This window comes from Zootoca vivipara, chromosome 12, assembly GCF_965207765.1.
Source record: "Zootoca vivipara chromosome 12, rZooViv2.hap1.1, whole genome shotgun sequence".
NCBI classification, from domain to species: domain Eukaryota; kingdom Metazoa; phylum Chordata; class Lepidosauria; order Squamata; family Lacertidae; genus Zootoca; species Zootoca vivipara.
The window spans coordinates 48,733,451-48,750,624 of NC_142595.1; the positions used below are offsets into that span (position 1 = coordinate 48,733,451).

The 17,174-nt window shown below is 47.9% G+C and overlaps 1 protein-coding gene across 1 annotated transcript; it reads left to right on the forward strand.

Moving 5' to 3' along the window:
* The first annotated feature begins 744 nt into the window (after positions 1-744).
* On the forward strand, positions 745-15,979 carry TSSK4 (testis specific serine kinase 4). The gene is made up of 4 exons (XM_088655335.1): positions 745-1,025; positions 7,886-8,100; positions 10,294-10,657; positions 15,431-15,979. Exons 1-4 carry the CDS (start codon positions 819-821, stop codon positions 15,713-15,715), a joined length of 1,071 nt encoding a protein of 356 aa, XP_088511461.1. The 5' UTR covers positions 745-818; the 3' UTR covers positions 15,716-15,979.
* Positions 15,980-17,174: the final 1,195 nt, after the last annotated feature.

Below are 17,174 nucleotides of genomic sequence, written 5' to 3' on the forward strand. Positions count from 1 at the left end.
TGACATACCGCAAAATGGAGAGAGCGCTGCATTGAATTCGGTGACTCATGACCTTATGTGGACCTTGGTTCAAGGAGCCGCGTCTGAATATCTCCCCTTTAATCCTGGCTAACCCCCATGTATATGTCCTCAACGCCTTTCCTGAGCCCAATTTGGGAAGTCCCATTCAACACATGTTTGGAGCTGAAGGCCCTGCAGTGCTGCGAGATGACTTTACCGACAACTGCTTTTTCGTTTGAGGCGAGGGCCTGGAATCCTGACGCAGCCTGTGGGTGGGGCCGCACCCCGCACCCTTTGTCTCGGAGACAATCCCCCATTGCCAGCCAAGGAACCGGAACCCCGCCGACCAATGGGCGCGAGCGGAATGTTGGGACGCGGCTATGGCATCATCGGAATCCCCGGGGCGATCCAGGTGGGTGGAGGGCGGGGGTGGGTGGGTCAAGGTGTTGTTGTCGGGGGCCGGAAGGCTGGGTCTTCTTGCCTGCTTTGCCGCTATCGCAAGGAAGGGTGCCAACTTAGATTCGCCCACCCCGGACACAAGTAGGGTGAGATAGGTGGAGCTTCCACTGGATCTCTCCATCATTAAGGCAAAAAAAAAGTGCCACCCAGTTCCCTTTCAGCTGGGCAGTACGGTGGGAGAAATTGACCAGCCAGCCGTCCCACACCAGGTTGGGTCTACTGCATTCCCATTAGACACCGCCGACCTAACAGTTATTCCCAGTATATCCTATTGAGCACCTTCCCCGTAGACCTTGGGCTGAAGCAAGAAGCCACTGGCTGGTTGAAGGAGATTTGGGGCAGCACACAAGACTTCAATCATGGTTGAACATTCGGCCTCCACGCCCTACGTCTCTGTGATGGACCAGTACGGTTACCAGGTGGGCAAAGTGATCGGCCACGGTTCCTACGGGACCGTCTACGAGGCCTATTTCGCCAAGCAGAAGACGATGGTGGCCATCAAAATCATCTCCAAGAAGAAGGCCTCGGAGGATTACCTCACCAAATTCCTGCCGAGGGAGATACAGGTTGTTACTCTCGCGGTCCTGTGTGGATTTCCATTTCCAACCCTGAGCATTTCCGCAGGGCACTTTGCTATGGGCTTGGACGTGTGTGTTTTGAGCATCCTCGCGACGTCACCCCCATCCAAATGCCGCTCTGGATTTCTTGCCCTCCCGTTTAATCCAGATTTGCTGTGTCCGTTGGGAAATCTAAGAGATTTGTGGGAGTAACAGCAAAAAAGGGCAAATCCAGATTAAATGGGGTGGGCAATATGGGAGGAGCATTTTGATGAGGACATTGAGGAAAACGTGCGCAAGCAGCACCGAGTTATAAATAAACTGCTGGCGGGGAAGACAATCTACTTTTATGGTGACATCTTAGAATAGAGTGGTTCCCAAACTTTCTTCCCCATGGACCACTTGAAAATTGAGGAGGGTCATCCTCACAAACCACATGATTATTATTATTATTATTAAATTCATCTTTATTCATTTTACACACATGAAAAAGCAATACATTGGGGCAACAACAACAGAAAAAATACAAAATACAAAAATAGAAAAACAGGAAAAAAACAGAAAAAAGCACAGGAAAAAAAATACAAAAAAGAGAAAAAAAATCTAATATCCTCATATTATCTTCATAACATTTTAGACTTCCCCGGTCTCCCCCTCATTGATTCCCTATTTCAATTAATCAAAAAGCAGTTTTCATAATGTTAAATAGGCATTAATCAAACTTTCATCTCTAGTTATTATTTAATTCTATCTATATGTTTTGTTTTTATAAATCCTTATGATCTAATATCTCCCCTTAGCTTAAATTTTACCGGCAATGAAACTCCATTTTGATATTTCCTCCTCCCTCATAATCTTTATAATCAATCTAATAACAATTCATCCCCCCTTCCCCTGGACCCAGATTCCCAGATGTCTCAGCGAATTCCATATTTCCTGCCAGCGTCAGACTTTCCCAATCACAAACCACATGATTATTTTCCTGCTTCTTGCAGCAGTTAGAATTAGCTGTGTGCTAGATGCAGTATGATTTTTATTTTTATCCTTTTATTACGCATTTCTTTTCTGCTGTATTACCATTTCAGCCCCCATAGAATTCAAATTGCAACACGAAACAAAGAGATTAAAAAATGCAGTTAAAAATCCATAGGAATATTTTGAGCGATGGGTGCGCTGTCTGCCGTCTTGAGCTGTGAACGCCACAGACGAGCCACGGACCACCTAAAGTCCTAAAGGAAGTTTGTGGACCACTGGAGGAGGGGTGGAGTTGTGGACTGCAATTTTGAGGACACATCAGAGGAGTCAAGAGATGGCAATTCTTTTCTCAGTGCTAAATTTCTGTTATCAAAGAGAACAGAATAAACCCCAAATTCTTACTAGTGCGAGCCACAGGAGATCGGAAATCAGAAACCCTTCCCAGCTGCCCCTGGCTTCAATGTAATGTTGACTTTGGGCTTTATGGCTTTGCATATGTTAATTTCCTTTCCCCTTTGGAAGAACAAACATTGCTTATTGGCAAATGCTGGATGCCTTCAATCCTAGAGGTTGAAAAAAGGCTCTGCTTCCAGGCAGACAGCTGGATAATTTTTCCATTTCTTGGAGCTACGGGGAAAACTGGGCTGCAGAGTCTGAAATCCCATCTGCACTGCATATTGTTACAGATTTTAGAACAGGGGTGGCCAACTCCGAAGAGACTGCGATCTACTCACAGAGTTAAAAACTGGCAGTGATCTACCCCCTTTTGGGGGGTTCAGGTCAAAGTTGTTGAGATTTTTTTAGGAAGGAGGAAGGCCCATTTTTTAGGGGTTCAGGTCAGAGTTCTTGAGCTTTTCTGAGGCAGGAGGAAAGCCCTGTTTTTTGGGGGGTGAAAGGCTAAAATGCTGAGCATTTTTTAGGGGAGCCAAAGTTGTTGAGTTTCTTTGGGGGGAGCCAGTGATCTACCAGTAGATCACGATCTACCTGTGGACGTGCCTGTTATAGAACAAATTGGGGTTGTTCTTTTGCAACCCAACTCTGCATCGAGAAATTCAATGTCCCCTAAGTCCGTTTTCGGCCAAGACGAAAAGCAAGGGAGATCTTTATTTGTCTGTTGCATCACAGTCCCCCTTCCCCCCCCCCTTGCAAGGACCCAGAACAAAGGTGTGTAACAGCTTTTAAAGACTAGAAATTTCCTATTCCCTTTGCCAAAGACCGCCCAAAAGCATCATGCAAACCTCACAGAAAGAGGCGCTTTGCGACAGAAATTTGAGTGCATGGCTTGTCACCTGTCTGTCAAGATACCTGATAACGTTTTACTGACATTCTTTTCTTATATTTTTTAAAAGACAATTTATTAAATTTTCCAATTAAACACATTTAAACAAAAACAAACCATACAACTTCAAACACAACACAACACAACAACACATAAAATAAACACAAATTTTTTTCATCTTAACATCTAATCAATTACATTACAATTTTCTTTGCTCTGCCGAGCTTTGACTTCCCTCCCTCCCCCCAATCGGTTCCCCCCCCCCTGTCCATTCCTATCTTGCAGTTTCTTTATTCCTTCTATTTAAAGTCAATTCGTAGGATTTATTTCAATCCTGCAAGTGTCTTTAAACTTCTACAGTTCTTCTCCATATAGTCCACAAATTTACTCCGATCCTTTTGGAACTTTGACTCTCCCTGGTTTCGGATCCTGCTAGTCAGTCTTGCTAATTCCGCATAGTCCATCATTTTTGTCTGCCACTCATCAATCGTCGGTAACTCTTGGGTTTTCCATTTTTGGGCTAACAAAGTCCTAGCCGCGGTTGTCGCATACAGAAATAATACTTTTTACTGACATTCTTTTAAAACGATAAAGCACCCAAGTTTCTGAAACCATAGTCACAGACTTCTCCTATTCGTGCACAAAATGTGCTCTTTTCACTGGATTTGTAAGTGAAAAGAACTTATTGGGAGAGGTTTTTCCAAGATGTTTCCTTCCGCAGAGAAATATTTGGGATCATTAAGAGCCAAGATGGTTTCTGGAGTGCTCTCCTGTCCTATTTCAGACATGTGGTTTACGTGCTTATGGATGTGTGTTTTAGCTTCTGCACTCACAAACGTTTCCGTTTCATTTACGACATTAACAATTTTACGACTTAAAAATTGTTATAACACAGATAAAGCGGTATCATGCCATGGATATTAAAGTCATGGCTTCTCACCAAAGAATTCTGGGAAGTGTATTTTGCTAAGGGGGCTGAGAATGGTTAGGAGACTCGGAGCTACACTTCCCAGAGCAGTTTAACAGCCAATCCCTCTTCACAGGTGTTATAAGAAAAATACTGTTCCTTTTCCCTTATGGGATATTCCAGAGCCCGTACAGAGTCCTTAAGTAGGTTCTCTATCAGTAAGAGAAAATAACAGAGGCCAACCAGAGAATATTGAGAAGCAAAGAAGCTAAGAAGCCTGATCTTTATTTACTGTTGCAACAGGGTGCTCACAACCACACACAGGAGGCAGCAGGAACCCAGAATAATGGAGTGCAAGCTCTTATATAGACATTTGAAATTGTATCCCCTGTAGCTCAAGACCCCACCCCACCCCCCAAAAACAAAACAAAACACACATCATACATAGATCCGTGAAGGGGCAGTCTACAGCAGAAAACCTTTCTGCCAGGATACCTGATAATGGTCACTGATTCCTTTTTCCTGAGCATCCTGGCCATTGCTTTGAGATGGAAAATAGTTTAGTTCCTGAACCTCTTACATATATTGATAGTTTGTTCAGCTTAACAGATACTTTCCAGACTAAAATAAAAAAATTCCTTCAGTAGCACCTTAAAGACCAACTAAGTTTTTATTTTGGTATGAGCTTTCGTGTGCATGCACACTTCTTCAGATACAGTGAAATGGAAGTTTCCAGGCACTTATGTAGAGAAGGGGTGGGGAGAAGTTTCCAGGCACTTCTCTACATAAGTGCCTGGAAACTTCCATTTCACTGTATCTGAAGAAGTGTGCATGCACACGAAAGCTCATACCAAAATAAAAACTTAGTTGGTCTTTAAGGTGCTACTGAAGGAATTTTTTTATTTTACTTCGATCCAGACCAACACGGCTACCTACCTGTAACCAGAACTTTCCAGACTGTATTTGCAAAGGGAGGTGTAAGGCCCTGAAGTCCAAAGACAACTGGAAAGCTTTTCCCATTTCCTTCCTCCTTGGAAGGAAATATTAGAGGTCAATTCGGGTGAGTCAAAATGGCTCCAGGATTGCTCTCCTGTACTGTTTCAGACACTATACTTATGCATGTGTCTTTGCCTTGTACATTTATGAACATTTATTTTACAGTACTGTATATCTTAGACCTTATAATTCTCATAACAATGGGAACTCTAGGTCTGAGAGTGAAATAGGGTCTTCGAACAATTCTCGGCACCCTTAACATACCACATTTCCCAGGATTCTTTGGGGGGAACCATGAACGATAAAAGGGCCATGAGACTGCTTTGAATACATAGGGCAGGCAGGGCTTAAGGTGTACACTACATAGTTTTAAACCACACGCCAAAGAATTCTGGGAAGTGTAGTTTGTTCTGGGTACTGAGATTTCTAAGGTAACCCCTGCTTCCCCTCAGAGAGCTACAGTTCTCAGAGTGGTTGATCCCAGGGGACTTCGGGAATCGTAGTTATGTGAAGGGAATTGGCCCCAGACATGTTTCAATCTGTCCGTAACCTTTTCTGCTAATCCATTTCAGCACATGCTCTGTTCACGGAAAGTGCAGCCCTAGCTTTCTAATATTTGCTGTCTCATTGTCTCGCCGCCACCATAAAATATATCATCAGGTCTTTGCCGAGGCAACTTTGAGTTGCTTCCGTCAACGAAAGTAAATAAAGCTAATACGATTGGGCGTCAACATTTTCGACTATAAAACTTCCCGTCTGATGAGCAACCCCAAGACGAAATGTTGAAACATGGAACTCTGAATCCCCCAAGCGAATAAAGGAATATTTGTACCACTTCAGCAGGCATAATATAGTTCAGCCTAAAGCTTTGTAGTACAGTGGAACCTCGGTTTATGAACACCTCGGTTTACAAATTTTCGGTTTACGAACGCCACGGACCCATCTGGAACGGATTAATCCACTTTCCATTACTTTCAATGGGAAAGTTCGCTTCAGTTTATGAACGCTTCAGTTTATTAACAGACTTCCGGAACCAATTATGTTCATAAACCGAGGTACCACTGTATATAAAAAAATGTTTCACTAGAACTGGCAGGAGGAGCAGTGAGTTGAAGGGGCACAGTGGTGTCAGATGTGGGCAAAATCAATTCCCTCCCCATATAACAAAAAGCAAACAACACCATAAAAACAATACTATTCTTATTATTTATAATTAATTGAATTTATATACTGCCCTATACCCGCAGGTCCCAGGGCGGTTTACAGAAAATAAAAATATAAAGCCACAAAACAATAATCAAAAACAATAATAACCCAAACCCCTGCCTCCCATATGACCAGAGATGTAAAATTAATGGAAATTTTGAAGCCACAAGGGGGGGGTGTCCCCCCCAGTCCCCCCCCGGGAAAAAATAGAAATTTTGGGAATTTTTTTTAAAAGTTCAGTGCGGAGTAGTTTTACAAATTGCGTGAAACACAGTGTATATAAAAGTATTGTGCTTGCAATAACCCCCACCCCTTTCCCTCAAAAGCAACAAAAAAAGCAAGAAACCGTCAACATAAAAAATAATCAGATTTGCCCCTTAGCACCAACAGCAAATAAAGTTAAGGTCCATCTCAGTATTTAAGCTGCATAGAAGGTCTACCCTTTGAGGTGTGCTTTTTAAAAAAAGAAACAGAAGAAACCGTTCAACTTCCAAAACATTCAGAAACCAAAGTGCGGCTTCCGATTGGCTGCAGGAAGCTCCTGCAGCCAATCCAAAAACACGCCGGGGATGTTCAGCTTCTGAAAATCGTTATAAAACTGGAACACTCCCGGGTTTCGATTGTTTGGGAGCCGATTTGTTTGGGAGCCAAAGCGTTCGAGATCCAAGGTACGACTGTATATTAACATAATCAACCTATAAACTACAATTATAAACTACAACTAACCCAGAATGCGGCAGCTAGATTGGTGACTGGGAGCGGCCGCCGAGACCACATAACACCGGTCCTGAAAGACCTACATTGGCTCCCAGTACGTTTCCGAGCACAATTCAAAGTGTTGGTGTTGACCTTTAAAGCCCTAAACAGCCTCGGTCCAGTATACCTGAAGGAGCGTCTCCACCCCCATCGTTCTGCCCGGACACTGAGGTCCAGGACCGAGGGCCTTTTGGCGGTTCCGTCGCTACGAGAAGCCAAGTTACAGGGAACCAGGCAGAGGGCCTTCTCGGTAGTGGCACCTGTCCTGTGGAATGCCTTCCCACCAGAGGTCAAAGAGAACAACAATTACCAGACCTTTAGAAGGCATCTCAAGGCAGCCCTGTTTAGGGAAGCTTTTAATGTTTGATGGATTTCTGTATTTTAATGTTTTGTTGGAAGCCGCCCAGAGTGGCTGGGGGAACCCGGCCAGATGGGCGGGGTATAAATAATAAATTAATATTATTAAATTATTATATTACTATATGTCCAACTACAGTAGATATTGAAACAAGACTGAGGGTTGCAAGATATACATGGAGAAGGCAGTCAGATCTTCAGGCCAATGAGGTATTTATTCCTCCAGCCTCATAATATAACTCTTTTTGTTAAGAGTTCGCAGGATCCACTTCCATTGCCCATCTGTTAGTCCTTAGGTTAGAATGTGAACATCCGCATACATAAAGGATTTTTCATAAACGAATTTAACCCGGATCCTTTCTGACAAAGCACATGTTTCACCTTGCCCTCCAGGTGATGAAAACCCTGCGCCACAAATACGTGATCAGTTTCTACCAGGCTATCGAGACCACCTCTCGCCACTACATCATCATGGAGCTGGCACCCTGTGGCGACGTCCTGGAGTGGATCCAGAAATCGGGAGCTTGCTCTGAGGCCCTGGCTGGGAAGTGGTTTTCTCAGCTGGCTCTGGGGATCGCCTATCTGCACGGCAAGGGCATCGTGCACCGGTGAGGAAAAGTGGCAATAGGCCGGGAAAAGAGGCAGTCCTCAGAGCTGCCTCTAGAAACAGCTACAGTGGTGCCTCGCAAGACGAATTTAATTCATTCTGTGAGTCAATTCGTCTTGCGAAAAATTCGTCTTGCGAATCCCATAGGAATGCATTGAATTGTTTTTTGGTTTTTTTTTTTGCCCATAGGAACACATTAATTGAATTTCAGTGCATTCCTATGGGAAACCGCAATTCGCTAGACGAATTTTTCACAAAACTAATTCGTCTTGCGAGGCAACCTCCAATCGCAAAACCCATTCGTCTAGCGAAAAATTCGTCTAGCAGGGCATTCGTTTAGCGAGGTACCACTGTACTTTTAAAACTTGGGCTGTGTGTGCACCAGATCTTCTGTATACATGTATACATTCAAAGCACACACAGCTGGCCGGTGTTCAGAAGCACTTCCTGCCTGCCTCCTTGGAGGCTGAGAACAGCCATCCTGGCTAGTAGCCATCAACGGCCCTTGACTCCTGGCTGGCTCGCCAAATCGTTATAAGAAAAAGCTCTTCCTTTTCCCTTATGGGGTACCCAAGAGCCCGTACAGAGTTCTTATGACTGTAGATTCTCTGTCGGTAGGAGAAAATAACAGAGGCCGACCAGAGAATACTGAGAAGCAAAGTATGTCTGATCTTTATTAAACTGTTGCAACAGGGTCCCCCCACTCACCACATGCAGGAGGGAGGAGAGAACACAGAACAAGCCCTTATACAGTGGTACCTCGGTTTACAAACACAATTTGTTCCGGAAGTCCGTACTTAACCTGAAGCGAACTTTCCCATTGAAAGTAATGGAAAGTGGATTAATCCGTTCCAGACAATCTGTGGAGTACTTAAACTGAAGCGTACTTAACCTGAAGTGAACTTTCCCATTGAAAGTAATGGAAAGTGGATTAATCCGTTCCAGACGGGTCCGCAGAGGACTTAAAATACTCAAACCGAGGCGTACTTAAACCGAGGTATGACTGTATAGACTTTTGAAATTGCCCACCCTGTAGCCCAAGACCACCCCCCAAAACATCATACATACATCACAGAAGGAGGTGGTCTACAGCAGAAATTTGAGTATGTTGCTTCTCTCCTGTCTGCCAGGATACCTGATCATGCCTTACTTGATTGCCTTTTCTGGGTAGTCTGGCCATTCCTTTGAGATGGTAAATACTTAGTTCTTGAATCTCTCATGCATATTGATATCAGATACTTGCCAGGCTGTATTTGCAGGGAGGTGTAAGCCCCTACAGTCAAAAGGCAATTGGAAAGATTTTCCCATTTCCTTCCTCCTTGCAGAGAAATATTTGAGGTCAGTCTTCAGGATTGTTCTCCTGTACTATTTCAGACACGTGGCTTATGTATAATTATGTGTGTACTGTGTACATTTATTTTATATCTGAGACCTTTGAATTCTTATAACATCCTCCTTTTTATCTGTCCTGAACATTCCGCTTTGTGCAATGTCCTGGAGTTCTAGCAATGTGGGAGAGGGAGCGAAACTTCCCTCTATGCCGTCCTTCATTTAATAAATGTCTGTATTCCTGCTTTTCACTTGCTTTTCTCCAGGCCCTTTTTGGGGAAGGAGAAGTCCCCAGGGCTGCAGACTTTCTTTGTAGTGGAATTTCTCTCCCCCCTCCCCCCATCTCTCTGGTTGTCATTTTCTAAACCTTCTCCAACTCTGCAATATCCTTTCCGCACTGGAGACTGAACCTGGGATGTCCCTATGAGAAAGTCCTGCAGGTTTAACACCACTTCCCCTAATATCCCAACCTGAGAGCCAGTATGGTGTAGTGGTTAAGTGCCGTAGACTCGTAATCTGGGGAACTGGGTTTGAGTCTCTGCTCCTTCACATGCAGCTGCTGGGTGACCTTGGTCTAGTCACACTTCTCTGAAGTCTCTCAGCCCCACTCACCTCACAGAGTGTTTGTAGCGGGGGAGGAAGGGAAAGGAGAATTTTAGCCGCTTTGAGACTCCTTCGGGTAGTGATAAAGCAGGATATCAAATCCAAACTACTACTCCTCCTCCTCTTCTTCTTCTTCTTCTTCTTCTTCTTCTTCTTCTTCTTCTTCTTCTTCTTCTTCTTCTTCTTCTTCTTCTTCTTCTTCTTCTTCTTCCCCTTCCCCCCTGTCTCCTTCCTTTTCCCCTGCTGCCTTTTCCGACTGCAGGGACCTGAAGCTTGAGAACCTTCTCCTTGACAAGCGTGAAAACATCAAGATCTCGGACTTTGGCTTCTCCAAGATGGTGTCCACCCAGACGCAGCCTCCTCCCACGCCGTCCTACCGCATGATGAGCTGCTTCTCGCACCTGAGCCAGACGTACTGCGGCAGCTTCGCCTACGCTTGCCCGGAGATCTTGCTGGGCCTGCCCTACAACCCATTCCTCTCCGACATCTGGAGCATGGGGGTCATCCTCTACACCTTGGTGGTGGCCCACCTGCCCTTCGACGACACCAACCTCAAGAAGCTGCTCCGGGAGACACAGAAGGAGGTGAACTTCCCCAACCACCTCCAGCTCAACGAGGAAATCAAGGTGAGCGGCACGACACCTAGGAGCTGTACCCACAAAAGCCACCAGGGGGTGCCGTGCCAATACCACTGAGTGCCACTAGGGATGTGGGTGGTGCTGTGGTCTAAACCACAGAGCCTCTTGGGCTTGCCGATCATAAGGTCGGCGGTTCAAATCTCCGCGACGGGGTGAGCTCCTGTTGCTCTGTCCTATCTCCTGCCAACCTAGCTTTTCGAAAGCACACCAGTGCAAGTAGATAAATAGGTACCACTGCAGTGGGAAGGTAAACGACGTTTCCATGCGCTGCTCTGGTTTCCGTCACAGCAGAAGCCGTTTAGTCATGCTGGCCACACGACCTGGAAAGCTTTCTGTGGACAAACGCCGTCTCCCTCGGCCTGAAAGCGAGATGAGCGCCACAACCCCATCCTGTAGCTGCCTTTGACTGGACTTAAGCGACCAGGGGTCCTTTACCTTTACCTACTAATGGGATCACGGTGTGATGTCCATACCCCAGTCCTGTATCCAGGCCCTCAAAATCCACTATGGGGTACTTGTGCAATGGTGCCCATACCCTCAAATGCCAATAGGGGGTGCTGCTGCATGGATGCTACATCAATACCCTCAAGAGCCACTAGGAGGCAGTTGCGGTACGGTTGTGCTTTTGTGTCTGCCCCCTAAAAAGCCACTCAGAGGTCGTCATGTAAGAGTTGTTGTCTCCTCCCCCCCTTGCCCTCACCTCACAGCTTCTCCTCCTTGGGCTTTTAACTGGCTGGTTTGGAACAGGCAGAAATCCAACAGGTGCTGTTTCCCCAGCCAGTGCCATTCACACTCCTAGGAATACTGGCAGTCAGGCTGCAGCGTCGATACTCTCGAGTGCAGCAGGCGTACTTACTGTGAGGCTGGCCCTGCATGAACCTCTCCACCCACCCAGCACCCCGAGGCTGTATCACGGGGGTGGCAGGAATGCCAGCAACACCCTGGTTGATTTCCAGCTTCCTCCGAGCAAGGACAAGAGCTGTTCTCCGACTCTCACTGTGCCTTCCTCCTGGAGCAGGGGTGAGTAAACTTTTTCAGAAGAAGAGAAGAAGAGTTTGGATTTGATATCCCGCTTTATCACTACCCGAAGGAGTCTCAAAGCGGCTAACAATCTCCTTTCCCTTCCTCCCCCACAACAAACACTCTGTGAGGTGAGAGGGGCTGAGAGACTTCAGAGAAGTGTGACTAGCCCAAGGTCACCCGGCAGCTGCATGTGGAGGAGTGGAGACACGAACCTGGTTCCCCAGATTACGAGTCTACCGCTCTTAACCACTACACCACACTGGCTCACTGGTCCACCGTCCCTCAGACCTTGTGGGGGGCCAGACCCACCCCCTCCGAAAGGACCGCCACTCACTCCACAGCCACCGCTGCCTCATCTTCGGCAGTGTCACCGCCGCCACCTGCCTCGGACAGAGGTTCGCCGTGTGCAGAGCCCATGCCGCAGCCCTCCCTGCCGCTGCCGCTTCCTCCCGCTCGGCTCTCGGCCACATGCGGCTGCCTCTGTGGCTTCAGATTGGCCGCAGGAGCTTCCTGCGGCCAATCCAAAGCTACGCCATCGTCGCTGCTTCAGATTGGCTGCAGTAGCTTCCGGAAGAAATATCAACAACCTCAGATATGCAGATGGCACAACCTTGATGGCAGAAAGTGAGGAGGTAATTAAAGAACCTTTGAATGAGGGTGAAAGAGGAGAGCGCAGAATATGGTCTGAAGCTCAACATCAAAAAAACTAAGATCATGGCCACTGGTCCCATCACCTCCTGGCAAATACTGTAGAAGGGGAAGAAATGGAGGCAGTGAGAGATTTTACTTTCTTGGGTTGCATGATCACTGCAGATGGTGACAGCAGTCATGAAATTAAAAGACGCCTGCTTCTTGGGAGAAAAGCAATGACAAACCTAGACAGCATCTTAAAAAGCAGAGACATCACCTTGCCGACAAAGGTCCATATACCGGTAGTTAAAGCTATGGTTTTCCCAGAAGTGAGAGCTGGACGATAAAGAAGGCTGATCGCCGAAGAATGGATGCTTTTGAATTATGGTGCTGGAGGAGACTCTTGAGAGTCCCATGGACTGCAAGAAGATCAAACCTCTCCTTTCTGAAGGAAATCAGCCCTGAGTGCTCACTGGAAGGACAGATCCTGAAGCTGAGGCTCCAATACTTTGGTCACCTCATGAGAAGACTCCCTGGAAAAGACCCTGATGTTGGGAAAGATTTAGGACACAACGAGAAGGGGACGGCAGAGGACGAGATGGTTGGACAATGTTCTCGAAGCTACGAGTATGAGTCTGACCAAATTGCAGGAGGCAGTGCAAGACAGGAGTGCTATGGAGAAAGACAACAGTAGCACCTTAGAGACACTTTTTCAGATACTTCTTCAGTGTGACAAACTTAGTGGGTCTCTAAGGTGCTACTGGAAGGATTTTTTTTATTTTGTTTTGACTGCGTCAGACCAACACGGCTACCTACGTGTAACTGTTACTAAGAGTGCCCCAGTTAAATTATAAAATTGTAGAATCGGAAGGGACCCTGCAGGTCATCTAGTCCAACCCCCTGCAATGCAGGAATCTTTGGCCCAATGTGGGTCTCGAACCCATGACCCTGAGATTTAAAGGTCTCATGCTCTGCCGACTGAGCTACCCCAGATCCCAGACAGGAGTTTTTTCCGTTTCAAGTATTGTTCAATGCAAAGGACGGTTGTGCACACCTTGGTCTCTGAGCAGCGAGAGACTCCGGCGCTTACCTGCAATTTGGTTGCGTTTCCTTGGAAATGAAGGTCACCGGATACTACAGTGTCCTTAGGATATACATATTACACATACATACGGCATTAACACGCCAGCAGATCTTGCCCATTCATGATTACGAGTCCAGCACACATCAAGGCCAGCCTCTGTCTCTCCAGCTTCCAGCATCAGCCAAAACTCAGAACCAACTTGCCTGGTTCTCCATCCTAGGATCATGTGGCATCCAACCAGGCGAGTTCGGAAACTAGAAGCATCTCCAGTAGTCGCTATGGCAACACATCTCTTCCCAGTTAAAGCCGTAAGATGCTGATGAGGCCGGCCAAGACCATTACCTGAACAAAGGAACTGGTTTCCTCTTGCAGATTCTAACCTCGCAGGTTCGGGACCCCTGGGCATCATCCAAACTGACCCCCCCAAATATATTGCTAGAATCGAAGACGACAGGCGTAATATTTTGCAGAGGGGTCTTGCTGCTTTGCTGCACAGGCCTCCCATAACCCTGAGCAGGGATGGGGAAGTTGTGGTCAAACAGCTCATCGTAAAAGGCTACAATACCCAGCTGCCCTGAGGCCATTGGCCACACTGGCGGGAGATGATGATGGGAGCTGGAGTCCAAGAAGAGCTAGCAGGGCACACCTTTCCTCTCACCCCAGATCTAGCGAAGGCCTCTTTTAAAGACGACACGCAATCCAAAACGCAAAGCAAACCAGCTTTTCCGCTTTGGAACAATCGTTTTCCAACCAGTTGCAAATTCAGTTGCTTAATCAGGTGCCTCTCGTACAGTGAAGATCTTTTTAGTTGAGAGAGCGCACTACATTCCCCATAATTCCCCAGGAAAGGAATGGATGGTTAAGAGGTGGCTCTGTGAGAGGGATAGGGGTCTCCTAGCAACTCTCAGCACCCTTAACAAACTAGTTCCCACAAGCTTCTTTTTTTTGGGGGGGGAGTCATGGCTGTTTTAAGTGGAGTAACACTGCTTTAGAGATGTAATCATGAAGGGAATGTGCACTTCTGAATTTGACTGTGCACTACTTGGAAAAGGTTTTGTGGATGGCTACCAGCCATGATAGGGACCCAGGTGGCGCTGTGGTTAAACCACTGAGCCTAGGGCTTGCTGATCAGAAGGTTGGCGGTTCGAATCCCTGTGACGGGGTGAGCTCCCGTTGCTTGGTCCCAGCTCCTGCCAACCTAGCAGTTTGAAAGCACGTCAAAATGCAAGTAGATAAATAGGAACCACTACAGCGGGAAGGTAAACGGCGTTTCCATGTGTTGCTCTGTTTTACCAGAAGTGGCTTTGTCATGCTGGCCACATGACCTGGAAGCTATACGCCGGCTCCCTCGGCCAATAATGCGAGATGAGCGCGCAACCCCAGAGTCGGTCACGACTGGACCTAATGGTCAGGGGTCCCTTTACCTTTACCAGCCATGTTAGGGATGTGGGTGGCGCTGTGGTCTTAAACCACTGAGCCTCTTGGGCTTGCCGATCAGAAGGTCGGCGGTTCGAATCCCCGCAACGGGGTGAGCTCCCGTTGCTGTGTCCCAGCTCCTGCCAACCTAGCAGTTTGAAAGCACGTCAAAATGCAAGTAGATAAAATAGGTACCTCTACAGCGGGAAGGTAAACGGCGTTTCCGTGCGCTGCTCTGGTTCGCCAGAAGCAGCTTAGTCATGCTGGCCACATGACCCGGAAGCTGTAAAGCGGGCCAGTAAAGCGAGATGAGCACCGCAATCCCAGAGTCGTCCATGACTGGACCGAACAGTCAGGGGTCCCTTTACCTTTACCAGCCATGTTGGCTGGGCTTGGCCTCCACACCCAGAGGCAGCAATGTTTCTGAACACCAGTTGCTGGAAACTACAGGAGAGAGGGCTCTTGTGTTCGAATCCTGATTGCAGGCTTCCCACAAGCCCCTGGGAGAACAGGCGGGCGGATTTAGCTGGGCCGTTCGCCTGATCCGGCGGCATCCTCCTCCTTCGTAGCGGTTAAACCGGGACCGCCTGTCTCTCTCGCCCCTGCAGGAATTGGTCCACCGCATCCTCCGCCCGGCTTCCAAGCGGCTGAACATCCTGGAGGTGTTGAAAGTCCCTTGGGTGCTCAAGTTCCTGGCTGAGAAGCCAACCACCGAGATCAAGGCCCTGGAAGCGATCTGCGGACCCCGGGCAGCCGACACCAGCAAGAACGCCACCACGCCCAGCACCAGGTCCCGCTCCCTCACCTTCACGCCGGACAAAAAGAAGGGCGCCAGCCGAACGCGCAGCACCGGGCAGATCAAGGGGGTTAAGAACCCGGAGAAGCCCAGCTGAAGGAGGGGAGACATCTTGGAACAAGGGGAGGGGGAGATCTCAGTGACCGGGCGATATTTTCTGGGGGGAGGTCCAGTGGGTGGGTGGTCTAGGGTGTGCACAGGCACTGTGGGGGGGGAGGGGGCAGGGAACACCCAGAAATAGTGTTGCACCCCTTTCCCTTCATCAGCCCCCAACGGAACAAAAGCAGCAGCAGCTTTCGGAACCTGACATTCGGGTGCCATCTCTGAAATGCGAGATTAAAACTGAAAACAGAACAAGTCCTTTGGGGTTTCGCGGAAGTCAATTTGGGAAGGTGGATAACGGACTTTTACGCTCATCCCTTCTCCGGGATTTCTTTTATTACCGCGTACCCACAAAACAAACCATGAACCACCATACACACACACACACACACACACACACACACACTGCCTGGGGTTACTGAGCCAAAAGCCTGCGATTCTTGATTTCACAGAATGGTGAAATCCTGCGATGCAGGAATCTCAACTGGATCCCTCCACGCCAGGTGGCCACCCAACCTCTTGCTTAAAAACCTCCCAGGAAGGAGAGTCCGCTAGCTTCCGAGGGTGACCGTTTCACTGTCGAACCGCTCTTCCCGTGAGAAAACTATTCCTGGTGTTTAGCTGGAATCGGTGGTGTAGAACAGTTTGCCAGCCCCCCAGGGCACAGAGGGTGAAGAGAGCCTGCTGTGCCAGCCCAGGCCTTGCCACTGCCGCCCTGGGGGGGCCCCTCCTTCCGGGAACAAAGTGGGGTTACGCTGTGCCGCCTGCCAGCCCACATGGGGGGGGAGCACAGCCAGCCAACGCACCCTTGGGTGGTCGGATTCCCCTGACGTCCACTGAGAGAAGGGCTGGGCTGGGCTAGCCCCTTGCCAGCCTCCCTCAGCCTCCGCCTGTGCCCGCTCGCCAAGTGCAGTGCGAAGGACCCTCTGTCGTATTCCTGAGTTCATCTCCTTCCTCAGTAAGGAAATTGGGAGTTTGCACACACACAAAAAAAGCCACCTTAGAGATAGCAAGCGTCGCAAGGAGGATCCAGGAAGCGGAGGACCAAAACACAAAGTCGTTGGTCCGTACTGTATAGCCCACAGTGCCTTCCTGCGTTTCAGAAAGCAGACCATTTCAGCCCCATGTGGCTTTTTGATAAAGGTGCCATTTAGTTGAGGGTAAAAATCATGCAGGGGAAGCTTATAAAAGATGCACAGACGCGGTCTTCTTCCCGCCTTGCCCCCCAAGCAAACACCAATGACAGTGAAGGCCGGGTTCAGAGCATTACAAAATCCAAGTGCTTTTTCTCCGCTCAAAATAGTTTTAAACAAGGCGTAGTGATGCGTGCCGACAGTTTTCAGTGAGGAATCGGGACAGAGGTCTGGCGGTCGCTCTTACCCATGGTAACTAGGCAGAGCCTCCAAGCTCAGGAGCAGTCTACCACTGATTGCTCAGGAGAGGACCAAAGAAGG